Genomic DNA, 27,920 nt, shown 5'->3' on the forward strand with positions numbered 1-27,920 from the left:
ATGTCAAGAAAAAGAGACCAGATTGTTGACGAGAGAATGCTTAGACAGCCAAAATTAGATGGACTAGGAGGGTGAGACTGGACCCAACAGTTTATTTAGGTTGTAAGAGGAGTAGGGTGAAATGGATCTATGGTGAAATTGAAAATAAAGCAGGTGATTTAGGTTCAGGAATTCTTTTCAGGAGTTCAGTGGATACAGGATGGGGAGAAATCTGGTCTCTAGATCACCTAAAATTTTTGCTACGGGCAACTTTACTGTTACCGCTTGATTGCCATGGCTAGAACCTGTTTTTGTGGATTTGCCAGTGTAGAATGTGTACCAGTACCTGTTCATCTTCCTTTATGAAGTGGAAAAATGAGGGAAGATAGATGGTTACACAGTAGGGGTTGTGGAATTCTTTAAAATATGATTTTCAGATTTTGAATCCCAGTAGCAGAAGAAATAGTAAGGGGGTTATGAGTATGGTGGGATAAAAATGGGTGGTGTTCTCATATTACCATTAGACAAAATTATAGACAGAAAAGGTGAAGGGAAAGCATACACAGACTCATGCTAATATTGTACAATTCAAGAACAAATACAGCAATAACGTAAACGGTTAAAAGAGACTCAGCTAGGTCTTCTGACAGGACCTTCTGGGATAGTGTTGATAGGACTTTCAGCGTGATCAGCAGCTGACAAGACTGGTCAAAATTTGCCTGGGTGATGCAGAGTTCAGCATGAGTGGAACCTTTGCACAAGTTTTGCGTACCGTTGACAGAACTGACATATTTCCTAGTTATGTTCTATGTCTAGGAAAAATAACAGGTACAGAAAATTACAGTGAAGTGCAAACTTCTAGTGTGAAAAATGGGAGTAACATATAAAACTTCCGTAAGAAGTGGGAAGACAGTTATGCTCAAATTGGAAGAGGAGAGGATTAGCCACACTTCTTGTTGAAAATTATCAGAAAAGCTGGAAATAAGAATATTAGGAGTCACAGAGATGACTATAATCAGAATAGGGATTCTGATTGTAAAAAGGTAGCTGTAATCAAACAGTACAGTGGTTTGTCAGCAGTCTGAAAGGGTTATCATTGTGCTCGAAGTTGAGCAGTCAGTTGGTAGTTAGAATGTTCTCCATAAAGTGGGAGAACTTTGCTGAGTAAGACATAGAAATTAGAAGAAAAGGAGTTATTTTTTTTTTTCCCCCCTCCCTGTGGAAGAAGATTTTGTTCCTTGAGATATTTAGATTAAGTACGGAAATTTTTTAGGTGGTAACGGACCTTGAAATTTCCCAACTCAGAATAGCAATTGTATTAACTTCCTAAATTAAGTTTATGAGATTTCAGTTTGTTTATATTTTAAAAATTTATTTATCATGTTTATATATTATAAATACTGACCACCTAAATAGAGAGTGGAACAAATTAGTGTTGCTTATAGAAAGTGGCATGGGATTCTGAGCCCAGTGTCTGGAATTAGGTAGCAGTATTTTGATATAAAGTGGAGGTTGCAAATTGCCTGTTATCAACTGTGAAACCAATGAATTAGGTTTGTTGTGAAAAAATTACTGTTGTAAGTTCAGTCGTAACAACATTTTATGGGTTTGCAGCTTTGGAATTTTTAAAATACTAACTGACAGGAAAAATCATCAGCTGTTGTTTCCCTGTCAATATATAACATGGGCTTCCAAGAAGTAGTTTGGTTAAGTATTTAGCATCACATTGAATTAGCTTGCAGCTGATGGTGTCATCCATTACCTGTGCATGTACTTGGCTTAGGAAGGATGGAACTCAATGTTTCACATTCTGTTGCTTGTTGCTGAGATGAGAATAATTGGATGAATACAAGAGATTGCATGTCTGATGACCTTCTTGCTTGGCTGGGTACTTTTTGCACAGTAAAACAATGATTCTTTGTTTTTCATGTGTTTTTATGTTCATACTTCGAATAAGACTGTTGTAAAAGTTGGCTCACTGGTAAAACATACCACTTAACTAAGCACCTGATGAGGTTCACCAGTTTTCCTTCCATAGTCATCATGATACTATTCATGTGTTAAAATCAAGTGGATTTAAATTCAGTTTCAAATTTAACTACAGCCTACACTTACAAAATTCTACAGTGCTCAATAACCAATTACCCTGTTGCACAAAAAAGCAATACAAATGACAAAACAATCCAACCCACTTCTTTTATTGGGAGGGTGCAATTTGTAAAATGCAGCACTGAAGAGTAGGAGCTGTTAAGTCACTAGAAAGGCAGAAAAGATATTACTGGCGACTTTAATGTCTTTAAAGACATGGATTTTTCCATGTTAGGCTTTACATTTGTTTTATTGATGATGTTAACTGTCAATCAAGATGGACTTCTATTCTGCAAGATCTTTGGCTATGAGATAGAATGAATTTGATTTTTGGTATTCTCAAAAAAAAACCACCCAAGAAACCAAAACCATATACTTAATGTTCTTTGTTTAGAATATTGATAGATGTCGGGACTTGAATAGTTTTGTTCTGGCTCTGTGATTACTTTCTGTGGATAATGTGAATGCATGTATTGTAACAATATCTCATATTTCAGTGCTTCTGATATATTTCTATATAGATTTTTTTTTCCCCCTGCATTGATGCCCATAGTGGGGTTGAGTGGTGAAGTATCTTGTCGAGGCTGTCCTTTGAAGAAGCTTCATGCTTACTTAAATCTTTCTTCTCTTCAAAGCCCAAATGTCTAGCATCTCTGAAAATGTTATCTGTGGGATTTTTCAAACCATACGGGATACTTTCCTGAGAACTGCTGCTCTTTTCTGCATTGTCAGGACTCTCTATTTTTAATATGGAACTTCACTTTTCTATTCTTAGGAGAATTAACAGTATGTATTAGCATAAGAGGATTCTTATGTGAAATATAAGAAGTCTATAGACAAAGGGGAGAGGTTTTTTGCAGTCCTTAAGGGCAAATCATAATTTGGGCAAACAAACATTTTATGACCTGATTGTTCCTTGTGTATAGTTGTTGACTTAACGAATTTTTCTGTAAAAGTTGTATGTTCTGATATATGGTCTGGGGTGGTAATCTGTGGTATACAGAGTTTATAGAGAAGACGGAGCCAAACTCTTCTCAGTGATGCACTGACATAACAAAGGAAAGATAGCAATAATCACAACTTGCAACAAGGGACATTTTGGTTTGATAGAAGGAAAAAATAATTCACAATGACATTGTAACAGGTTGCTTAGGGAGGCTGCTGAGTCTTCATCTTGAAATTTTCAAAGCTTGACTATATGTTGCCCTGTGCAAACTGATCTAACTTAGTTTAGCCGTATGTTGATAAGGAGATTGGACTAGATGACATTCAGGTCCCTTCCAGCCTAAACTTTTCTATCATTCTGTGATACTGAATTTTAAAGAAATGGTGCTCAAAATTACTTTGCTAATGTATGGGGTGACTTGAAAACCAATTCTGAATCAAGTCTTGTCTTTGCTGCAGAATTCTAAACGTGCGGGTAATTTTGCTTGCAATTAATTTGCAACCATTTGTGCTGCTAGTTCTTTCTAGTTTCTATCTAGTTACATGTTTTTAGCCAATGTTTTTATTAATCTGCATTCTGAGAAATATATAGCCCTTGGAAATACAGGATTAGAGAAAAAGAGGACCTTCCCTCCCCCCATTCACAAAACAGGTGAAGCAACAAAGAAAGCAACAGTCCGATAAATAACTTTCAACTCTCACTTTGAAGGTCAAGAAGCAGCTACATTCTTCTCTTTGACCAGAAGTTCTTGAGATGTTACTTTTGCACAAGGTTTTGAACCGCTGCAGTTGATAGCAGCCATTTAGGTATTGGAATAAAGTTACCAGTTTATTTTGTATAAGCTCTAAGTGTACTACGTATGCGACCATTTATTTTCTAACTCTGTAGTGTGTAAGTTAGAGAAGAAAGTTTTCAAAAGCTAACAACCAATCTCCTGAACTACCTTATGTGCTGATCTGTGGGTTTTGATGTTTTTAGTGATGGAAGGAAAAGACTACTTCGTATTTCAGCTTTGTAGTTTCAGTAGAGCTACCATAGTAATGATTCTGTAGTACAAAATGTAACTTCTTTGGCTCTGATGTCTAGAACAATGTTACTCATGTGGCACAGATTTGCATAGTTACTTTCTGAGGCATAGATAGAAAGATCACTATAAAATTTAAGAAATCTGACTAAATTTTTGTACTCCTATTGACAACTTCTAGGAGACTTGTCTTATAACTGTGTAGTCTTTTGTGTTCTTCTTTTACTGTGCAAGCTTGGTGACTTTGTGATTTTACATTCATTCATAGCTTTAAATTTATTTTCATTTTATTAAAATCTTAGGGTTATTAAATATATTTATAACTTTAAATGCTTTGCAGGTCAAAAAAAAAAAAAAGCATCTGTTTAAGTTTAATTTCATGAGCTGTGTTGTGGACAAATCAAATTATATTCAGTGTCTTTTTTTTTTTCCCCCTCCCCTTTTTTTTCATCCAAGACATTAGAGGAATGCAAAGCAGGTCAGCTGTGAAAGTCAGAATATGACTGACAGTTCATAGACTTTTGTGCTGACTCATAGGAAATCTGTTTTACTAGCTAACCTGATACTTTTTTTTTTTTTTAATGACAAATACAGGTTTTATTTTTTGTTCTTGCAAAATAGGGACTTGTCATCACATAGTCGTCATTCTGGGATGCTATTACATCCTGCATTTTCTGTCTTGGGAGTGATGTTAAGGGGTCCTTGGAAGAAGAAAAACAATTCTGAGCTCTTTATATTCATGTATCTATTACTATAATTTAGCTCCACTGGTTTTCTTGCTGTGAAAGTAAAATTCACTTTCTGTGGAAACCTAGAGACTAAACTAAAAGCATGTGACTCACTTTAGCAGGATATCCTTGGTTGTTATACAATGACAGCTATGCAATTCACAGAGCATGTTGCAGGTATTTATGACCTTTGGCATTCTTTGCAGCCAGTGAAGACAAATTGTCCTTTTTCTTGATAAAGCCTGGGAGAGCATTTCAGAGAGTGGAGTGAAAACCAGATGATTGTTTCTTTCCTGATCTTCCAGGGACTTTACTATTAAAAATATGCAGATATTGGTTGCATTATTCTTGAAGGACTAGACTAGGTAACTCTGGACTGAAAGCGTTTTGTTTCAATCCCATCTTTATAAGAAGGTTTGGTAGCTTCTAATGTGAAAATTCTCTTATTTCAATTTTTCTTTTTGTTTTATTCCTGGCCTTGTAAAAATTACAGCTGATCGGTTTGATGATGTGGTGCTGCTTTGTTTTTTATTTTATTGTAGAACCTGAAAAAGGTATCATGAAGCAATGCTGGAATTGTTATAAATTGAGAAGCAACTGCAGATGAATAGGGTGTCTGTTTTATGAAAACCTGGCTCAGCAAAAAGCCTGAAAGTAATGAACTGTGATACCATGCGTAACTTCTAGGCTTCTCATCCTAGAAATTACTTTAGAATGCTGAATTAAGCTCTGAGGTTCTGCATACTGTAGATCGGTGAAACTAGATGGTTCATAATGGAGTTGGAGCAAGCACGTTGAATGGGGAACTGTCAAATCTAGCCAGTTTTATGTGTGTTAGTGTCACAAATGTGCCCAGGAGCACTATTACAAATATGTAATCCCAAGTTATATACAATGATTTTACCAGTAACTGAACTGAAATGGGCTTTTCCAACTTGAAACTGGAAAGCTTGACTTTTTAACACTTGCAGTACGCAGATATGGGAAAGAGACAAAGATGACTGAATAAAAAAAATCAATTTAAAACCTAACTCTTTAAAACTCAGCTACTGTAATAATATTTTGTTTCCTGTATTTTACATTGGAATTACATTAATGTAATGCTATTGCTGATCAAAATCTGTTTTGAAATTTTTTCCTGGTCTCCTCAGTCTCATTTTGATGTCTGTATAGAAATTTAACCTTTTTAATTTGCTTTTTGGATATCCAAGAGCTTTGAGCAGTTTGTTTTTCATGACGTATACTCATTATCAAAAGACTCAAATGGTTATATCTTATACTGGGAAAGGTGTAAGTGTACCAGGGAAAGGGTTACAGGTGTACAACAAGTCATACTCTGGCAATGTTTCAAAATATTTGTTGTCAGTAAATATACGAGGTTTTAGTCCATTTTTCCATGAGCACTTTTTGTGTAGTAGAATTATTTTATGTTGTCTAATGTTTCTGCAACAGTCTCTCAAATGGAGATTTGAAAAAGTTGATATTGCTGGGGAGATACAATATTAGTTTGCCTTGTGTCTTCTGAAAGGTCTATTAGTTATTTCTCCTTCCGAAGCCTGTAATTTGTTTTGAATTAAGCAGTTTCATCTGTGGTCCACAGGCTTTTTGTTAATATCATCGAGTAAGTTGTACTAAAGATTCCACATTTGGCTTAAAGGAAAATAAAAGGAGAGGAAACATTTCTTTAGGCGTGTTGTTACACGGGTGCATCTCTGTGCAACATCCAAACATTCTTAATAAAACTGAACTTGAGTAAAACCCAAATTTTTTATTTCCTGTACTGGACTCTCTTTCTTTGCCATGCAAGGTAAAACTTGTGTTTTATTGTAATGGACTAGCAGTTGTTGTTGAAAAAATAAATTAATTATCATAGAACAGAAGCCATAAAGGTAATAGTAACTCACAGGTTATTTAGGTTTTGTATCTGAGTATCAAATCAAATCAAAGTAGTTACTAAAATTAAGCAGGTTGTGAATTGCTGTTTTCAGCCAAGTTCCCAGAACATTGTTTTTTCATTTCATAAAGTCAGCTATCCTAATTGTCACCAACCATGTTTTCTGAGGTAAAGACAGGACTGAGTGATCACAGCTACTAGACTACTGTCTGTTGTTGCCTCTGCTGGGGATTTGAAGAATACAGGCTACATTGCCACTAGTTCATGAATAAACAGTGGATGTTATTGCCTAAGACTAAGATTTTATTTACACACACACACAAAAAAGAGGCAAAGAAGTTATTAGTTTATTTAAAGCACACTGAGAAATCATGTAGAATTAATCTTAAAAACATACATAAAAAATGTTTTAGAAACGCAAATTAATGGTTTAGATTTAATATTTATTGCTTATTTGTAGCTATCTTGTTGCCAGTACCCTTGATTTGCTGAATTAATATGTATTTCAGAAGATCTTTTTGAACAATACTCAACAAATGTATGTACCGTAATTTTTTCTCTTTGTAGTATGATTCTAGCAATGAACAGTGACTCTTCAGTTTTTATCCCTCTTTTCAAAATTTTTAATAAGTACATCTTCCTGAGCTAATAAAATGTAGTTAGCATCAACATTTCCCTTTTTTATCTGTTCTCCCCTTTGTATCTGTTTCTTTGCTTGTTATCCAAGAAACATTCTCTTTGCCTCTTAGTGATTTAGCATTTAATGTCCATTACATTTACTTTTAAAGAGGGCTGGACTTGGCCTTAAGATATGAGAAGTCAAAGAAGCGTTAGTGGCTGTTTGGTAATGTAGCTAAAAGGAAGGTGGACACAATATGATGAAAAATATTTTTCTAAAAGCTTTTAATACTGCTGAGGTTCTCATATGAGCTAACTATTGAGACTAAGGGTGAATACTTTTTTCTTTGACTTAGTGATCTGACTTTGGGAGTTATTTTGTTTAATGTTCTGACCAAGGATCCAGTAAGATTCATGTCACTGTAATTTGACTGGTATCCAAGGCAAGTGCATATGTGTTAAAAAAGCTCAGTTTTCTAATAAACTGTGTTAGGAACCAGCCCTGAAGGGCCTGGAGGGTGACTTTGGGGCTCCTAATGTCTGAAACTACAAAGATGGTCTCCTTTCCTTCGTCCTTTTCTTATCTGTGAGAAAAGAGCAATGGCAACAGCAGGAGGAGATAAAGGATTGAGGAGTAGATGTTACCACAGACCCCAAATCGAGGCAATGATGAAAAGTATCAACTTGCACTGAATTAATTATTGCTTGGTAATTTTATATTAGCTAAATAAATAGCTATAGCCCAGTTAAATCGTGTCCCATCTTATCTTTCCGAGAGTCTTACAGAGAGCTCAGTTGTCCAATTTTGCATTTTTGTAATATTGATAAGTACTTAAATGTTACATGGAAGCATGTGGCTGCGTATTATCACAAAAATGTACTAATGTACTTTTGGAAGAGTGACTTTTTAGGAAGAATACCAGTCCAGTTAGAGACAGGTAAAGCAAAAAAAAGCCTCTAGTTTGAGTTTTGTGTTAGACATAAGCACTGTGTGTTCATGTTTTACTTTATGGAGTTGTGTATTTAATGACATACAGTATCTATGAAGTGCAGTACATATGTGAATAACAGAGTGTTCAGAAAAGCAGAATGAAATAATAGCTTTTCAATAATCTTAATTTTTTTAGCTGTAATAAACATTAAAAATAACATGAGGTTAATTCGAGTTCTTTTATATTGTGACTGACTTGTTGCAGACAGTATATGGAATCTTTCCTAAATAATTTATTGTAAGAACAGAGTGATTCCAAGATGTGTACCATTCTTTAATTTAAAGGAAGTGTATTTCTTAAATAACTTTTTAACTCTAGTTGTATGATTTTACAAAGACAAGTAACCCTTTTATTCCACAACATTAGCTGTAGTAAAAAAGAGGTGTTTAATGCTCATATTTTTCTGTTGAACTCTTGTGCCTTGTGAAGCACAGTAATATTCAAAGAAATTAAACCTGTATAAATTTGACTTATTTTATGTGTTTTTGTTTTATTGGGAAAATGAAAGTATATGTGACTTTTTTAACTGGAGTAGTGTAATCATATCAAATATTGTCAATATGCATGATTTTAAATAGCGAATATAATATTCTTGAACTACATATTATGTTTAAACTAGAAATGAGCTAAAATGTTTTTTCAAAAAAAGCCCTCTGTATTTTTTCCTCAGAATTGGTATATTTTCCCTGTATAATTTTTCAGTCTTTAATCTTTTTGGCTTCTGTATTTTTAGATATTTATCATATATGAATCATGACTTGTGTAATAATTATGTCTTTAAGCATTTCATCTTTTTCTTTATGTGAATTTTAGGTATGCTGTTCCTCCAGAGCACGGGAAACGTCTTGAAAGACTAGCTCAAGGTAATATTTTCAATATTTCCATGTGTAAGATGTTTGAAGGACAAACATCCAGCAAAGTGAAAAACATTGTCCTTGACTCAACTACTGTGTTTCATTACTTAATGTTGTGTGACTTTTATCTGTCTACGGTATGATTGCAAACAAGGAATACTTTCTAGTACTCTAAGGAATTCTTAAGAAACAAAATAATCTTTTTTTTTTAATCTCTTGGAACTTTATTTTGTACTGGCATTTTTAGCTTGGTGAAGCTTACGAATATGAGGCTTAGTATTTTGTTGATCACTAGATTTTCATTGCTAGTGTCTTTGTCTCCTCTGTGCCCTTGCCTTTTCTTGTCATAGCTTCTTTTCATCAGTAACTTCTGAATCTTAACTTCGTAGCCAAACTTGGTACAAAGATAGAAATACTGAAGGCAGCTCCAGGAGTTTCATGAAAGTTAATGGCTGGGTAGAGGATAGAAACCCGGTTTAGTACCTGTGGAAAGGGGGAAGCAGACAAAATGTAGCAATGCTAAATCTTATTTGGTAGCAGCCTGCTGGCCAGTGAGCGGGCATATAAATCCACTTTAGCCAAAGCATGTACTGGCTTTTGCCCTCTAGGCGTGTGAGGAACATCTGCTGAGAAGGAGCAGAGAATATTGTGAGGTTGAGATCTGAGGGGTAAAAATCACTAGTCTATAGGAAAATTCTTCTCACACAGTAATTTGTTTTATTTTCAGTAACAGTACACCTCTCTTTGTTTCTAGATTAAGAGTGCAGCTTATGAACATGGGAATAATTAGGCATGTTTCTTGGCCTGGCAGCCCATGTTTTATAGCCTGCTATTAACCATATTATATAAGGAATGCTATTGAAAGTTCATAATTAAATATCGTGTATCAGGACCAAATTCTGAAAATTTTTGGACATTTTCTTTTCATATCCATTTTATGTGCATATAGGTACATGACTATTTTTCTGAGCTATTTTTAAACTATTGCTGAGAACAGTAAGATGGCGTGTGTCACTAAGATGTGAAAGTAAAGACCTGTGAACTTGCAGTCTTAAAAACACATCTCAGAAAGACAGATTTCAGCCTGGCTAATTATATTTACTATTCCAAAATTTTCCCATAGTTTCAGTTGAGAGAGTTGTCACTTGTTTTTTTTGCTTTCCAGATTATTTTTCCAACTTGCAAAGTACAGAACTCTTCATACGCATACCTTGAAGCTTTCGGTTTTCACTGGTAAACAAATTGATACATGTTGTAGACTGGGCAAGTGACACTGACTTACGATAGGATCATTCAATAATTATTTTTAAGATTTACAGGAAATGAGCAAGAGTAAAAGCAATAGAGAATGGGAAAAGGTTCAGACAGAGATAGGCACTAGGACTGGTGAAAATTTGCCTTTTTTTTTTTTTTTAAATGATTGTTAGTAAATTCTAACTTTTCAATCTGAAGCAGTGTCAAATAAAGGGAAGGGGGTATGATAAAGACCTGTGATGACTGGCATGGAAAAGGTGACTAAAGAGTGATTGTTCACTGGGTCTTCCAGCAAAGCTAGAGACTGAATTAAAAGTCTTAGCAGGTTCGAAATAAACAGAATGAGATGGTTCCTTTCACAGTATGAACTCCTCGCTGTCCATGGTGGATTCTAAAATTTTGCATGGATTCAGGGGTATACTGGACAACACTGGCAAAGAAATCTGTTAGAGGAACAAAAGAGCTGCATCTGGCTTTAGAAGTCTTGGAGCAGGAACTCATTGGTACTAGATTACTCAGAGGAAGCAAAGATTTCATGCTCTATTTAAACAATTCTCTGTACATCCACTTTTGACACTTGCTGGGAACAAGATCTTTGGGTAGATAGACTTTTCATTTGATGTGGTATGGCTGCTCTTGCATTTATTATAGGTTTCATATTGATTGATTATAGCTGTGCAGTTTTTTAAAATTATTCAGGTGTAAATGTTCTGTAATGAGTGTGTATCAAAACTTTTTTTTTTGAGAGTGAGGGAGGAGAATGGGCAGTTTCAGCAATATTTGTTCACTCATTTCTAAAAATTAAAAGGCATTGAGGCATGGCATTGTTTGCTTCAGGCTTTAAAAATCCTTCAGCTTTTTCTTTGACATAGCCTGATTTCTCCACATATTTGAGTAACCTGTACAAATTCAGGAAGTAGGTAACTTTTGGAGATACATGCTTTGCTACATGGGAGCTTTTGAAGTCACTTAGTGTAAACTTACATAGTTTAAGAAAGTATTATGTTAGAAAAGTGTGGCCTGAAGGTGCTCAGGCCTCTTACTGCTGATAAAGGTGGCCTAATAGAGTAAGCGGAATGGGACATAAAGCATGGGGAGAAGTGTAAATCTCCAAAACCATTGTTTGTCAGAAGCCAGTAGGTTATACTGGAGGAACAGCATCTTAACATCCGAATGCCAGAGTCAGAATTGGACAGTAGGGTAAATGGGACTTATGACTTCAGTCTCACCCAGCATAATAGTTCTAAGGTCCAGAACTGCTGGAAGAAGGTAGGACAGAAACTGATCTGGCTTCAGGTACACTGGCACACATGTACGTACTTTTCTACACCTGGGAACAGGAACCCAGTTTCTTAATCCTTACTGATCACTATATTTAGAGAAGTTACCCAGGCGTGTCACTCAGCCTTCATCTGTGCACAGCTACATGGAAGTAAGTTGTCTACTACTGCTGTTAATTATATGTTAGTACAAGTTGCAGATATCTCTGTGGTGAATGGAAAACTACTTCCCTTGATGAATCATGTGTATGATCAAAACTTAATTATTTTTATTTCAGAATTGTGTTTTGAATAGTAAGTAGCAAATAAAACATAGAATCAGATACTGAACAGTGAAGATAAAATTTCAAATAGTTTTTTATTCCATTGTATTCAGTGAACGAAACTACATTTCTGTAGAAATACTACATACTCATACAGAGATTTTTGTTGTAACAGCAATATAAGATAGGTGAGTTAGTTTCACAGACAACCCTCTCTGACATTTCCTAAGTTTTTAATATTTGACTTTAATGTTGTCTGTGATGCTTTTCTGTGAGTAGGTTGTTTTCATGATTGTTTTGGTCCAGCTAATAGCTTAGAATGGAATGTCGAAGCTGATGCTGTAGTTCTTAACAATAAAGATGATGGACTTTATGTGCAATTTGACTTACACATTCAATTTTTTTTGTGTGTGTGTGAAACTACCATTTCTGATTATTTCCATGCTGTGGAGGTTAATACCTCTATGACCTTCTTTGCAACTTCTGCCTGCTAAAATACAGTCTGAGTTTTACAGTAAGGTATATTAAAAAGATGAAAATGTAAAGTAAGCTGCTTGGCTGCAAGTCACTTAATAGTAAACATTAATAAAACATAGTGTAAATGAGACCTTAATTACATGTGTATTGAAAATATTTTTAATCATATTTTTGCATGAGTGCAACATCTGAAGAAAAAAAAAGTAGTTTATTCAAGAAGGTTAGCTCTGATGACCAGATGCCTCCTGAATTTATCGAGTGCTTCTAAATAATTAATAAAATAATGCATTAAATGTGACAGGTTGTCTAAGTCAAGGCAGCAGTTGATACATAAAATTAAAGGAAGGCTAGAATATTTTCCGTTATATTGTCTGCGCGTCACAATTACCACACACGCCTTTTGTGCATGAATGCTTTCATTTTTGCTTTCCATTGACATCTTGATTGACTGTGGCACCTACAAATACTTTATCTGAAAGACTTCAGACTTGCATCTAATAAAGACAACAGTTTGATTTTGCCCTTCAGCTGCTTTCTCATTTATGTAGGTTTTTTTTCAATTTTATGTAGCCATAAATGTAATAAAAATCTCAAGTGAGCTGTTAACTGCAATTTTTATACTTGTTATGTTAATCTGTAGTACCATGGTATTCTTAAGGATTTTTTGTTTCACAAAATGGGTTAGAAAATAAAGAGAATACAAGCAGAGTGGCAAATCAGAAATGACAGTTTGAAGGATTTTCAGGATCTTTTAATAGATCATTTAATTGCAGAAACTGTTTTAGAGAGGAGATGACATCTGTCTGTGGTGTTCAATTATGTTAAAGAAGAAACAAAAGTAAAGTTTAATATATTGTAGGTATGTAGGGGTGTTATAAAAAGCTTTGTATGGTGTATAGTATTAATTAATTTCATGCAGAAGTCATTACCTGTTATGTATGAAAACAAGTATAAATAGTTGTTGAAATGAAACTTGCTGTAGAACTTGCATAACTTCTAAGGGTCTCAAGTCTCAAAGCTTGAGCAGCTGAAGAATTGAGCTTTGTCTCAACTGATAGTTACACGAGTCAAGTTAGGAAAGTTACGTCGAAGAGATAATAAAATTAAGGCTGTAACATATTCATCTGGGCATAACAACACTCATATTTCACAGCACTTGCTTCTTTTGTGGCTTTTGTACTCTGTGCTTTGTATGGTATACAAATTGCCACTCCTTCTTTGTGAGGATTGTTGTAATGCAAACTCATCCTCCTAATTTTTTTTTGTGTGCAATACAGAAGGTTAAATCAAATTAATTCAAAGCACTGCAAATTAATTTAGATAAATTATGTGAAATTTGTATTTATACCTACCAAAGTAAAATCTAAAAATAAAATTACTAGAAAACTCAGTCCTCCTTTCATCTCTGCCTGTGTTCCAAGAGTACTGGTCAGTGAATTATGATTAATATTTTGTACATTCTAAGTCGTTTAAATGAAGTTCTACATAAGTAAAAAATTACTGTTACTTTGAGCTTAATTGCATTATTTGGGATTATTTTTAATTAGATTAAAGTTAAATTACATTAAAGATATTTGCAATTTAGGATGTTCTGATGTTGTAAGTTTTATATTTTTATTTACATATTTTATATTTTTATTTTCAACTAATATTAATAAACTTGAAATACAGCACCTTTACTGTAAAATTTCAGGTGAAGACTTGAGTGTGGAAGTGTGGTAAAAGATAGGAAGTCTAGCCTCATTAATTGACTAGTCAGAATTTGATTTGGAAGTTCCCTAAGAATATGAATTTATGTGTGTGTGTGCTTAGATAATGACTTTATTATTGGCCAAATTGTGATATCCTTGATAATACAGGGTAATACATAGCCAATCACCCTGTTCAAGTCAATGAAATTCTAGAATTACTCTTTCAGGAATTATTTTGTAATTGGTCCATGTATAATTGTAGTTGAACAGGTTAATTGAAAACAGTACGGACACATTCTTAGTATCACAGGTAAGCATTACAAATATCTTGAAAAGGGTGATCAACCAGGGAGTGGAACTCAATCCACTTCAGTTTGCGTGAATGATAGTTGTGACACGATGTGGTTATCTGGTACGAGTTGTGTGTGATATGTAGGAATGATACTCTCAGGGTGAAAAAAAAAAATGAGCCTTCCAGATAGCAATGCTCACTGTCCCTCAATAATTTATAGAGTTGAACTTATTTTAAAAAGTTCTTTATCCCTGAACCATTTCATATATGCTTTAAAGACTCTCAGTGCAGCAGTGTCCTGTGTGTGGGAATCCTGTCTTCCTCAGACACAGCTGGGAATCCGCTTAGTGCCCACTGCTCCCATCTTCCCCTAAAGATGAGAAGGCTTTGACTTGTATCTAGAATGTGGATCATAACACCAGAAATTGTATGGAAGTGTCATTGTCTACTGAGTTGGAATAGTGGTGACAAAGGCTGTGTCTTCCCCAGCCCAGTGATAAGACTGTAACTCAAGAAGTAGTTCTGTTTTGTTAGTACAAATAGCATTGGTTACCTTGTGTAAGATAATTTTATTCTGGGCTATGTTATCTGTCAGAATATGTATGTAAAGTCTTCTGAGAGCATGTTTTTGATTGTTAACACAGTCTGAAGCCTATGTTCTTACATATTCTTTGCTATTGTTGCTTGTGTTAACTAGATAAGGTTTTTAAAAAGCCTTAGTGGGACTTTCAGTTGGTGGATAAATGTAGTCTATCTATAATTTATGTGCCACGTTTGGCCACCAGGTGTTGAATCACATACTTACCTTGTAGGCTGTTCTAATTCTGCTCTAGGTGTTGAGAATGGCAGTGTTTCTTTAAATCATGGATTGGAGAATTTTCAGCTGGATGGTCTTTTTCTCATGGACATCAATCAATGAGCAATCTAATTCTGTTTTACCCTGATGTTTGATTATTGCTCATTGGCTGCTATGAAGTAATTGTTTTGAATTGTCCTTTTGTGTTCTGTGTAATAATTTCCAAGAAGATAAGTAGGGTACAGATGGCTAAATATAAATATTGAGAAGAGGTGTAGAAAAGATCTGCCACATCTCAAGACACTATCTGAGAAACTGGGGTTACATGCAAATTCCCACAAAATACCTGCTTTTGTAGAACTGATTTAGAGTTAATGGATTAGTGTTAATGGATTAAATCAAGATTTCGTGTGTCTCATAAGAGCATGAATTTACTACAGAGCTTGAATGGTAGTTACATTTTAGATAGATTTCAGTATCTTTCTTTTCGATGTGAGATTTCACCAAATATCCAGGATTAACTGGTAATCCTGTAAATTGGTAATTTTAACATCAGTTTGGTATTTGAGAATGGTTCTGGTGTGTTGCAGGCATGTCTTGAATTGGCTTGCATTTAATGTATTTGTAAGGGTCTTGTGATGTTTCTAATGCAATGTCCTCTATTCACTGTGCTATTAGGTATTTTTTACATCTGCTAACCAATTCTCCCACAGGGATTTTCTTGCCTGAAAGAAAAGCTTGTGTGACCTTACCTTTAGCCTGGGCAAAACAAAACACCTTCTTTTAAACAGAGTCTTACAATGAGGTAATACTACCTTCCTTTCTTCTCTTGTTCATTGAAGGGGAGTGCTTTTTAGAAAATGGGGTGAATGAGACTGGAAAATTTTGAGTGTGTGTAAGTATAGACTTTGTCAGAGTCCAAAGATATTCTATAACTGTACAGAATGTGTAACTGCACTTTGATTTCACTGTGAGGGCTCTGTAACCACAGCAAACGTTCTGTAAATTTCTCTTAATGGATTTTGAACGGGTTGTGTTCTGCTGTTCTGTGTTGTTTGCAAGTTAGAATTCAGCAGCAAGCTTGCCTTCTGGTTGGACTTGTCACAACGATTTCTGATCTCTTGGAGCTGTAGTGGTACAACTTAAGTTTTGGATATCTGCCCATCGTTTGCTTTTTATCATTGTGTGTTGAGCTAATTAAGCATATTGCAGTAGCAGAATTTGGTACAAAATTTGTTTTCTCAGGGAAAACAGCTCAGTCAAACTCTCCCTGCTTTTAGAAATTAAGGGTTTTGCTACGTTTCATACCAGTTATTTCCTCAGTCTCAAGTATCACTTCTGGTCACTTTTTTCACAGTATGTTCCAGTATATTTCTTTTATTACACTGCTTAGGACTGAGATTTTTTGAGGCTCATAAGCTGTAGATTCCAAGTTATGATTGTTATCATTATGTTATAGGCATTGATTGTGCCAAAACAGTTGAAGTTTATTTGCTGGAGCCCACTAATTGTGGGCTGGTTTCTTTTAACTGTCTTTTAGTCAGTGGAGCCAAACGTATATGATAAAACTGTACAAACCAAGTACTACTTTTTGAAACTTACATTATAACGTTATTTGAAATTCCAAAAAAGAGTGAAGAATTCTGTGCCTGTTGGTGGGGAGAAAAAAGAAAGAGTGATAAATTTGAATAAAATCTGATCTCAGGGCATCTTAGGAGAGTTCCTAGTACATTGATCAGCATGAGTACACATTATACCTTTGCTGCTTAAGTGCTGCTTAACCTCGTATCTGTGAAATGAGAAAAAAATTTTTCTCCCAGGACTGGGGAGTGTGCTAGAAAAGAAGGTACAAAGAATGTAACAACTATAATGTGATCAGCTTAAAATTGTTCTGGAATTGTAGGGTGGTTAATGGACACAAATATAAGACTCAACAGAGAGACAAAATTAAATCTGACATCACAGGGAAGGCTATATGTGATGGCAAATTGTTGAGATTTCATCTTTTCTACTCAAGTCATTACAAATATTTAGATTTTTTTTTTTTGTATAATTGAGTAGTGACCGTGTTGCTCTAAGAATGAAACTGCTTCTGTGAATGACAAACTAACATCTATGTGAGAGGGATACAACAACTTGTGCAAACACAGTAAGGATATGACAGAAAGGTCTTCTACTAGTTAAATGTCCTGTGGCTAATTTTGTGTCCATTAAGCAATGTTTTTATATCATTTGTCTAGTCATTTTTGTTAACTTTTTTCCTGTATTTTTCTTGTGTGACCTCTTATAACTGCTTTCGCACAATTACCGGGCTTTTCCAGCAAAACAGTTACAGTTCAGTCTGGAGAATAATTGAGTGGTGTCCTTGGTTAATATATTCATTGTGGACAAACATTTAATCCTAGGTAATCCATCAATCTGGATCTCTGTGAAAGATTTTTTGTCTTCTTCAGGCATAAAGTATCATTTTATGTATAAATGAATCAAAAGTACTTTTTCTGAATCAGTATTAGTACCATCATTAAGGAGACCTCTTCATCATGAAGAGCTGGCATTGTATCTTCTCTAGTATCAAGTTGCTATGCAAGATAATTGGTAAAGTATATATACATATTTTTTTTTTTTTTAATTCTGTTTGCTTCACTTTCCTGTCCATGCTTCTGTCATTTCTGTCCATGTTTCTCAGGTAGTAATCGTGAAGAAAATGTATGTTTTCCTTGTAGTCAGTTAAAAAGTCATTATTTTTAAATGGCTTTATGTTTGGGTTTCTTATCATATGAATTTTACCTAGGTTTATAATACAAATGAAAGTAATTTTGGAGAATCCTTTTTTACCCAATGTCATTATCATAGACTTCTTTTTTATAGTAGAGTCAGGCTAATTCATACTGCACTAGTTTAAAAACTTAGAATTTTTCCTCCTATATGTTTTAAGAGAGGGCTGTGATGAAACTGTATACCTACCAGTGAGAACTTACTCTTAGAGTCTAAGATAAGGAGCCAGCAACTTCATGTTTGCTTGGTATTTTTCCTATGGAACTATTAGAGATAGTGAACTCCTTTATGCCTCAGTTCTGTTTTCTGAAAATTAAGAGAATTTTGAAACAATTACTTTTTTAAAAACTTTTTTTAGCAGTAGCCTGCCAGTCTTTGTGATATCTCTGAAATCATTTGAGAATAAATGACATGCAATACAGTAAACTGTTGATGTTAAGAAGTCTTGGTAGCATCGAAAAATATACAGAAGAAAGCAAAATAAATAAATAAAGTTGAACTTCACAGAAAGGGTTTACTTTCAAATGTTATGTCCTTGATAGAGTAAAATTACATATTATCCAGGACTGCTAAATGTATGGATTGCATTTGCTCATTGTACATCTCATGGTGATTCTTGTTAATGGTCTGTTACAAACACTAAAAAGATTGTAAAGATCACAAAATCACAGAATCACTAAGGTTGGAAAAGACCTGTAAGATCATCAAGTCCAACCGTCAACCCAAAACCACCATGCCCACTAAACCATGTCCCGCAATGCCATGTCCACATGTTTCTTGAACACCTCCAGTGATGGTGACTCCACCACCTCCCTGGGCAGCCTGTTCAAGTGTTTCACCACTCTCTCAGTAAAGAAGTTTTTCCTAATATCCAGCCGAAACCTCCCCTGGTGCAACTTGAGGCCATTTCCTCTTGACTTGTCACTCATCACTTGGGAGAAGAGACCAACACCCACCTCTCTGCAACCTCCTTTCAGGTAGTTGTAGAGAGCGATAAGGTCTCCCCTCAGCCTCCTCTTCTCCAGACTGAACAACCCCAGCTCCCTCAGCCGCTCCTCATCAGACTTGTGCTCCAGACCCCTCACCAGCTTTGTTGCCCTTCTCTGGACACGCTCCAGCACCTCAATGTCCTTCTTGTAGTGAGGGGCCCAAAACTGAACACAGGATTCGAGGTGCGGCCTCACCAGAGCCGAGTACAGGGGCACGATCACCTCCCTGCTCCTGCTGGCCACACGGTTTCTGATACAGGCCAGGATGCTGTTGGCCTTCTTGGCCACCTGGGCACACTGCTGGCTCATATTCAGCCGGCTGTCGACCAACACCTCCAGGTCCTTTTCTGCCGGGCAGCTTTCCAGCCACTCTTCCCCAAGCCTGTATTACAAATAATAATAATAGTCTTTGTTGTTTAGTGAGTAAATTGTTCCCCTTTTTCAACCTTGTTCTGCTTATGTTAGTGCTGTAACTTTGTGAGACTTCTGTGATGCTGCATTGTAATACATTGAAAAGTATTCCTCTTGGCTTCAACAAAAGACACATGTTCATCTCAGAGTAAGTAATACACCTGTACTTAAGTGGAAGAGAGGTTGAGAGCAAGTGTTCAGACAAAGTAGTAGGTGGTTAGACAGCTCTGTCCTGTTTTTCGACCTGACATTTTCAGGAGCTTATTGCTTTCATTAACTACTATGCTTTTCTTTTACTTTGTTTTGCCGTTTGTAGGAATTGTTTCCAGTTTTTGAGAGTGTTACCTTCTTTCTAGAATGGAGTCCGAAAAGAGGTCAGGAAGGACTAAACCAGCCATGTTCTGGAAACTTTCCCCCTCTTTCTCCCTCTCATCTTCTCCCATTTTCCTTGTAACATAGTGGTTTCCTACCATAGTATAGTCAGATTGAAGGGAAAGGAACCTGATGTTTTCATTTTAGAGAAGGACAGATTGGGTAGCTCATTTGAACTGTAGCTGAGGTGCTGTTCACATCCTGGTTAGAGGGTTAGATACCAGAGTTTAGTATCACTGGAACCTCGTCTTTAATTTTTCACTTTTCCCTTCATTCATTTATCTCCATGTTCTCATCAACTGGATTATGTAATTATTTAATGAACTAAGTAGGGTTTGTGGAGGGGTACATAAATAATCATGAAAGTTGAAACATGGAAAGCAATCTTTGTTCACAGAAAGCAAGACAAGATATAAAGAAGCAAGAAAACCCCACCTGTTTTTAGTTGTACCAGATATCTCTGTGAAAGTAGCCATACTTTCTAGCCTTTTCTAGATAGAAAGGTGTGTTTGGTTACTGTATAGAAGGTCTGGAAGTGCTAGGTAAACCTGGTCCTTGTGGAATCGTTCTAAATTTATATACTACAGTTGATTTTCATGTGTGCAGGGGTTGCAGAATGAACGTTAATGTAAACCCCGCCCCCCCAGCAATAAAATATTTATGTAGAGAGTAAGAAAAGTATGCCTAAATTTACACGTCCACATTTATTTTAAATTATTTCACTGCTTAACAAACAAACCAATCCCAAACCCCTGCAACTCCTTCACCTGAAAATCAGTTGAAAAACTTAGGAGGTGCATTTGATTTTTATACAAATCTCTCATAATCTAGTAATGACATGATAAAAAATTCTAAAACAAATTCAAACAGTATTATGTATTGTAAAATATTACAAAAAATTCCTACTTGTTTTAATTAAAAGATACCCAATTTTGCTTATCTTGCTTTATTAGGGTTCTTCCCAAGCAGCTCTCAAGGATGTGATGCTTTTCTTCGCCATAAGATGACTCTGATTTCTCCATCAATATTGAAAAAGTATGGAATTCCTTTTGACAAGGTACATTAATGATTATTTTTAATCTGTACATTCTTGCATTGAATTAGGTTGTGCTTAATGTAAGGATTGTTTATAGTAAAGGTCAGGCAAAGTTTTTTGTATTTTTTTTAGCACTGACTCCATGAAAAGATGAGAACAAATGCTTGTAGTATTAGGACTTTTACATGGTTTAGCTTGGAATTTTCTAGCAGAAAACACTTGTAGCCATCATAATCTTTATCCTAAACGTTTCTGTGATTTTTAAGACATTACCAATATTTTTGATTTCTATTTTATTTCCATGCAAGCTTGCATGTAATTTTCTGTTGACTGAAACACTTCTTAACTAGCTTTATTAATTTAAGTTGTATACCTAACATTTTAAAATAAATGTTTCACTTCTTTATGTCTGTATATTGTTTTTCTGATGCAATTAAATATAACTTTATCAGTATTATGAGCTAAAAATTTTCAGGTGGAATAAAACCAAAATAACTGTTATTTAATTTAAAATATATTTTAAAAGCTGTAAAATATTAGAAAGCGACTGAGTGATTATTTTATGTTGCTAGGTAGTGGCAGACTGCACATTTGATAAGAACATTATATAAACAGAAAGTGGGAAGAATAACTGGCTTTCTTCTTTGTGGATGAATTTAATACATAGCTGCTTTCAAAAGCATTTGAAGTATTCAGTTTCTTTTCCCTTTCCTACAGGTTTTTCTGCCTTACTGCTTTCTACTGTAAACTTCCTATAGGTGCCAGCTAATTAAAACGTTCCTAGTGCATTGCTTTTCCTTTAAGTATATTTATTCTATATCCTGAATGCTTTGCAAATTCTAAATTTCTAAATTCAAGAGCTTGTGTAAGCTTGATTCAGAAGGTCCCCTGCCTGAACATTTGTTTATGTTATACTGAGTTTTTCAAAGCTTTTGATCATTAAGGGGTTATGATTCTTGGTTTCCCACTGTGCAAACTGTTTTAAGGTGTTCAGAAGAACCAGGCAATACATACCTTTTCTCACTCTAATCCCACTGCGGTGTGGTCCTGTAAACTGTCCTTGCCATACTCCTTATTTATTATTGTGGTTTCTGTTTTAGTGTATGCGGTGTTTATTTATTGATACAGTGTGGACCTGTGTATACAAACCTAGTTTATCATGTTCCCTGGCCTAGAATATAGGATAACGCAGTGCTTTCTATCTGTTTTAGTTGGTATTTTTGTAACAGTATGAAACGTAGTGCATAGAAATAATGTTTAAGTGAATGTTTTAATGGATAGTATTGTCGTGGTTTAACCTCAGTAGGCAGCTAACCACTACACAGCCGCTCGCTCACTCCCTCACAGTGGGATGAGGGAGAGAATCTGAAGGGTAAAAGTGAGAAAACTAGTGGATTGAGATAAAGACAGTTTAACAGGTAAAGCAAAAGCCATACGTGCAAGCAAACCAAAATAAGGAATTCATTCACTACTTCCCATCGGCAGGCAGGTGTTTAGGGCCATCTCCAGGAAAGCAGGGCTCCATCATGCGTAACCATTACTTGGGAAGACAAGCGCTGTAACTCTGAACATCCCCCTCTTCCTCCTTCTTCCCCCAGCTTTATATGCTGAGCATGACGTCATATGGTATGGAATATCCCTTTGGTCAGTTGGGGTCAGCTGTCCCGGCTGTGTCCCCTCCCAACTTCTTGTGCACCCCCAGCCTACTTGCTGGTGGGGTGGTGTGAGGAACAGAAAAGGCCTTGACTCTGTGTAAGCACTGCTCAGTAGGAACTGAAACATCCCTGCTTTATCAGCACTGCAGCGCAGGTGGGATGAAGCCACTAATTTGTTGTATGCCTTTCGGAATACCTTTTCACTCTTCATGCTTAAATCAACCTATGTATAAATTTGAAGAAATTTAGGTGTTTAGAATGATACTGCCTCCCTTGGAAAGCAAGCTTTTTTGACTATATTACTCATAGAAGAAGTTGTTTGTTTTCTGAATGATGTATTATCATATGGAAATGCAGTTGCTGAGTTCAGTTTTTGTAATATATAAGTGAATACTAATTCCCTTCATAGCCTTATGCTTTATCATGAAGTGTCAGATGAAACCTTCCAAGCTGGAAGGTTTTATAACTAGATTTATAGTTTTGGATTTACAGAACGTTACTCTGAACAGTATAATTTTCAGTGGTTGGTGTTTAAAGTAGCATATTGCAGAATGCCAGCATATTTGTTTTCAGTACCACACATTTGAGGTGGGTAAGGGAGTTGATGTTCTTATCTCAGTGTTTTGATTATTCCTGTAGTATAATAATAATAATAATGATAAAGTGCTAGAAATAGTTAAATATTTAAGTTTTGTTCTGTCACCTAGTCTTGGGAGGAGGCAGACTGTACCCAAGTGTAATTGTAATTAATGGGATTCAGTGAGAAAGTGAATAGAGAGAACCAGGCTGTGATCTCTCATGGCTCAAAGTGATAGAAGTGGAAATGTGCTGAATGCTGATAAGTCAGCCTATGCCTACCAGGTGGCAGCTGAGCTGCTGCTTGTTGCAATAGAACACCTGCTAAACTGTCAGCAGTGGGAGGGTGTATTGAGATAAATTTTAGAATTTTTAGTATTGAGAATAATCTTTCTTAAACATTCCCACAGCGATGGTTGGAGTGCTGGAGTAGCAGTTATATGCACCCGTATGTGCATTTGCATGTATATACTAAATATGAACCCAGAAAAAATTAATCTTACAAAGTGCAAATGCAAAATGTAAGATCCGATTCTATACTTAGCTAAAAAACCAAAAGAATATTTTTCTTGTTTTCCTCTCTTTCCTTCATCGTATAATACAATCGGAAATATACATCTTGAAGTGCTATCCCTGTGTATTTATTTTTGCATTGAGCAAAAAAAAGCACACAAAGAATTCGTAAAACTGTAAGATGAGAATTTTGAAGGAGAAGAAAGGACGGCTTCTAAAAGTGGAAATAGCATGTAAGACAACTGTGGCAGCAAAAAGCTGAGGTTTAAGACATGGCATGTTAATACAAAAAGTGTTTGGAGTTGTGAGTTTTGATTTTGATGATTGTTTATAATTTGACTCTCCCTTTTTGCGATTTCAAATCATAAGTGTATTTCCCTAAAAAGAGTTAGAGTTGTCCTTCCAGTTTTTCTTACTGTATTGCTTATGCAAAGCATTGTCACACAATGAAAGCAGCCTATTTAATCTCTAAGAAGTCTCCTTACTTTCCTGTAATCAGCAAATACATCTTGTTGAACAGTCATCAGTCATTGCTCAGATTATTTGCTTCATTTAAATAGATCTGTTTGCTTTTTAGTGGGCCTGCTGTCTGATGTCTGTTGCATGTGAAGAAGCATATCAGAGTATGGGGAATCTCTTTTAACTCTTTACTTCTGAATCTTATAGTTTATTGATTAACTCTTAACAGGTAGTTCAGAAGACAGTGTGCCATTTCTGGTCTCTGACTAGCCTGTCCTTGATACAGGCTTTGGTGGTCTGACTTTAAGAGATTAGAGCCGTCTCTGAGTAGAGAGAATATTAGTGACTGACAAGAAGTTCTGTCTCTCCTTTTCTTCATGTCCAGAGGAGAGCAGCAGTCCATCCAGGTATAGGCAGATGAGATTTCTCAATTGGAAGAGAATATTCCGACCACTGATTTTTTACCTTACCCCACTTTTTTTTGTAATTTACTCCAGAAGCCTTTTATATCTGATACCTCTTTTGTAACTACTAGGAATTTGGTTTCTATGGCAGTGTTTTCTTAGGTTTTTTTCCTTCTTTTTTTTTTTTTTCCTTCTGCTTTCTATAATTTCTTATTGAGTCAGTGGCCTCAGCACACTTTTCTTTTGGTTGCTTTTCAATTTTCTTGTAAAGAACAGAGCAGTCCTTTGGAACTACCCTTGCTCATTCTCTAAAGCAATGTCAGAGCTTAACTGTAGTCAAGCTTTTTCTCTTTGAGAATCTCCTTCCAGGTCCCTTGTCCTTTAGAATTTGGAATTCTCGTTATGAACAGTACCAGAGTCCTTCTGCTCCCTGTTGTGCTTAAAGAGAAAGAGGGGAAGGACAGGGGCAGATTAAAATTTGCTTTAATGTAATGTCTAAAATGGTGTTTTGATGGCTTTACATTGAGATATTCTGCATGGCATTTCCAATGCAAGAATCCCCTTGGTGTTAGTAGCTATAAGGCTGAAGAATTGGTGCAGGGCGATTGTCGTTAATTCTTCTTCCTCCTTTCCTTTCCAAAATGATTTAAAGATACTGTCTGAGGGGATCCAAGTGTATCCAATGTGTTCCTTTGGGATGAACAACGTTGTTTTCTTTAGCTGCTAAGGCTCATTAACTTAAGAGTTTCTCCTGCTTCATGCTTGATTATCAATAGTAAGTAAATTAAAAGGCAAATCAGGCCCTTAGTCAGAGGTCTTCACAGTTTTTTAAAAGGGTGAGTATGGGAGAGAAGGGTGCGAATAAGATCTCTCTGCAGTCTTTCCAAGAAAATTCTGGTGCCATTCTAAAGAAACATCTTCAGGGTAGTGGACAGAATAATTTCCTCAACAATTAATTTGTGTTAGTATTTAGGGATGATAATTGTGGGTATTTTGGTCCAGCCTGTCTCTGCTTCCTCTCAGTCAGGAAGATTGAAGGGAGTAGGGGATGAAGCCAGGCTAGCTAGAGATGAGCCTAGGGGTGGCGTGCTAATGTTGGGGGCAAGATTGATAGCCCAGCTCAAGTGCATCTATTCCAGTGCACGCTGCATGGGCAGCAAACAGGAGGAGGTGGAAGCTGTTGTGTGGTGGGACAGCTATGATGTAGTTGCCATCACAGAAACATGGTGGGACGACTCGCGTGACTGGAGTGCTATGATGGAGGGCTATAAACTCTTCAGGAGGGATAGGCAAGGAAGGAGAGGCGGTGGGGTGGCTCTGTACGTCAAGGAGTGTTTTGATTGTATAGAGCTCGATGATTGTGATGACAGGGTTGAATGCTTATGGGTAAGGATGAGGGAGAAGGCTAACAAGGCGGATATCCTGCTGGGTGTCTGTTATAGACCACCCAACCAGGGCGAAGAAGCCGATGAAGCATTCTACAAAAGACTGGCAGAAGTCTCACAGTCGCAAGCCCTTGTTCTTGTGGGGGACTTCAACTTACCAGATGTCTGCTGAAAATACAACACAGCAGATAGGAAACAGTCCCGGAGGTTCCTGGAGTGTGTGGAAGATAACGTCCTGATGCAGCTGGTAAGTGAGCCTACCAGGGGAGGTGCCCTGCTTGACCTGCTGTTTACGAAGAGTGAGGGTCTGGCGGGAGAAGTGAAGGTCGGAGGCCGTCTTGGCTTAGCGACCATGAAATGATAGAATTCTCAATTCTTGGCCAAGTAAGGAGGGGGGTCAGCAATACCACTACAATGGACTTCCGGAAGGCAGACTTCAGCCTGTTCAGGACACTGGTTGAGAGGGTCCCTTGGGAGACGGTCCTGAAGGGCAAAGGGGCCCAGGAAGGCTGGAAGTTCTTCAAGAAGGAAATCTTGAAGGCGCAGGAGCAGGCAGTGCCCATGTGCCATAAGAAGAGCCAGCAGGGAAGACGACCTGCCTGGCTGAACAAGGAGCTTTTACTGAGACTCAGGGAAAAAAAGAGAATTTATCACCTTTGGAAGAAGGGGCAGGCAAGTGAAGAAGAATACAAGGACCTCGTTAGGTCATGCAGAGAGGGAATTAGGAAGGCGAAAGCCCAGCTAGAGCTCAACCTGGCCACGGTCGTAAGGGATAAGGAAAAATGCTTCTATAAATACATGAACAACAAAAAGAGAGCCAAGGAGTATCTTGATCCTTTACAGGATGCGGGAGGGAACATTGTCACGAAGGATGAGGAAAAGGCTGAGGTACTTAATGCCTTCTTTGCCTCAGTCTTTAATAGCGATACCAGATATCCTCAGGGTATTCAGCTCCCTAAGCTGGAAGACAAGGATGGAGAGCAGAACAAACTCCCCGTGATTCAGGAGGAAGCAGTTAATGACCTGCTATGCCACCTGGACACCCACAAGTCTATGGGGCCTGATGGCATCCACCCAAGAGTATTGAGGGAGCTGGCAGAGGAGCTTGCCAAGCCACTCTCCATCATTTATCAACAGTCCTGGTTAACGGGGGAGGTCCCGGATGACTGGAGGCTTGCCAACGTGACGCCCATCTGCAAGAAGGGCCGGACTGAGGATCCGGGGAACTACAGGCCTGTCAGCCTGACCTCGGTGCCGGGGAAGATTATGGAGAGGTTCATCCTGAGGGCGCTCACGGGGCACGTGCAGGACAACCAAGGGAGCAAGGCCAGCCAGCACCGGTTCATGAAGGGCAGGTCCTGCTTGACCAACCTGATCTCCTCCTATGACCAGGTGACCTGTCTGGTGGATGAGGGGAAGGCTGTTGACGTTGTCTACCTGGACTTCAGTAAAGCCTTTGACACTGTCTCCCACAGTATTCTCCTGGAGAAGCTGGCAACTCGTGGCTTAGACAGGTGCACTCTTCGCTGGGTAAAAACTGGCTGGATGGCCGAGCCCAGAGAGTTGTGGTGAATGGAGTGAAATCCAGTTGGTGGCCAGTCACAAGCGGAGTCCCCCAGGGCTCAGTTTTGGGACCGGTCTTGTTTAATGTCTTTATTGATGATCTGGATGAGGGGATAGAGTGCTCCCTCAGCAAGTTTGCAGATGACACCAAGTTGGGAGGGAGTGTTGATCTGCTGGAGGGTCGGAAGGCTCTGCAGAGGGATCTGGACAGGCTGGATCGATGGGCTGAGGCCAACCGGATGAAGTTCAATAAGGCCAAGTGCTGGGTTCTACACTTCGGCCACAACAACCCCAGGCAACGCTACAGGCTTGGGGACGAGTGGCTGGAAAGCTGCCCCACAGAAAAGGACCTGGGGCTGCTGGTTGACAGCCGGCTGAATATGAGCCAGCAGTGTGCCCAGGTGGCCAAGAAGGCCAACGGCATCCTGGCCTGTATCAGAAACAGTGTGGCCAGCAGGAGCAGGGAGGTGATCGTGCCTCTGTACTCGGCTCTGATGAGGCCGCACCTCGAGTACTGTGTTCAGTTTTGGGCCCCTCCCTACAAGAAAGATATAGAGGTGCTGGAGCGTGTCCAGAGAAGAGCAACAAAGCTGGTGAGGGGTCTGG

At 37.2% G+C, this 27,920-nt stretch overlaps 1 protein-coding gene across 1 annotated transcript in view; it reads left to right on the top strand.

Annotated features, from left to right (window-relative positions):
* Window positions 1–27,920, top strand: part of KDM4C (lysine demethylase 4C) — a 256,596-nt gene that overhangs the window by 14,801 nt on the left and 213,875 nt on the right. Inside the window, exons 3-4 of the mRNA XM_059834281.1 lie at window positions 9,083–9,132; window positions 20,677–20,780. Coding sequence (XP_059690264.1) covers window positions 9,083–9,132; window positions 20,677–20,780 — 154 coding nt within the window. The remainder of the gene's footprint in view (window positions 1–9,082; window positions 9,133–20,676; window positions 20,781–27,920) is intronic.

The sequence above is a fragment of the Gavia stellata genome, chromosome Z (assembly GCF_030936135.1).
Source record: "Gavia stellata isolate bGavSte3 chromosome Z, bGavSte3.hap2, whole genome shotgun sequence".
Taxonomy (NCBI): Eukaryota; Metazoa; Chordata; class Aves; order Gaviiformes; family Gaviidae; genus Gavia; species Gavia stellata.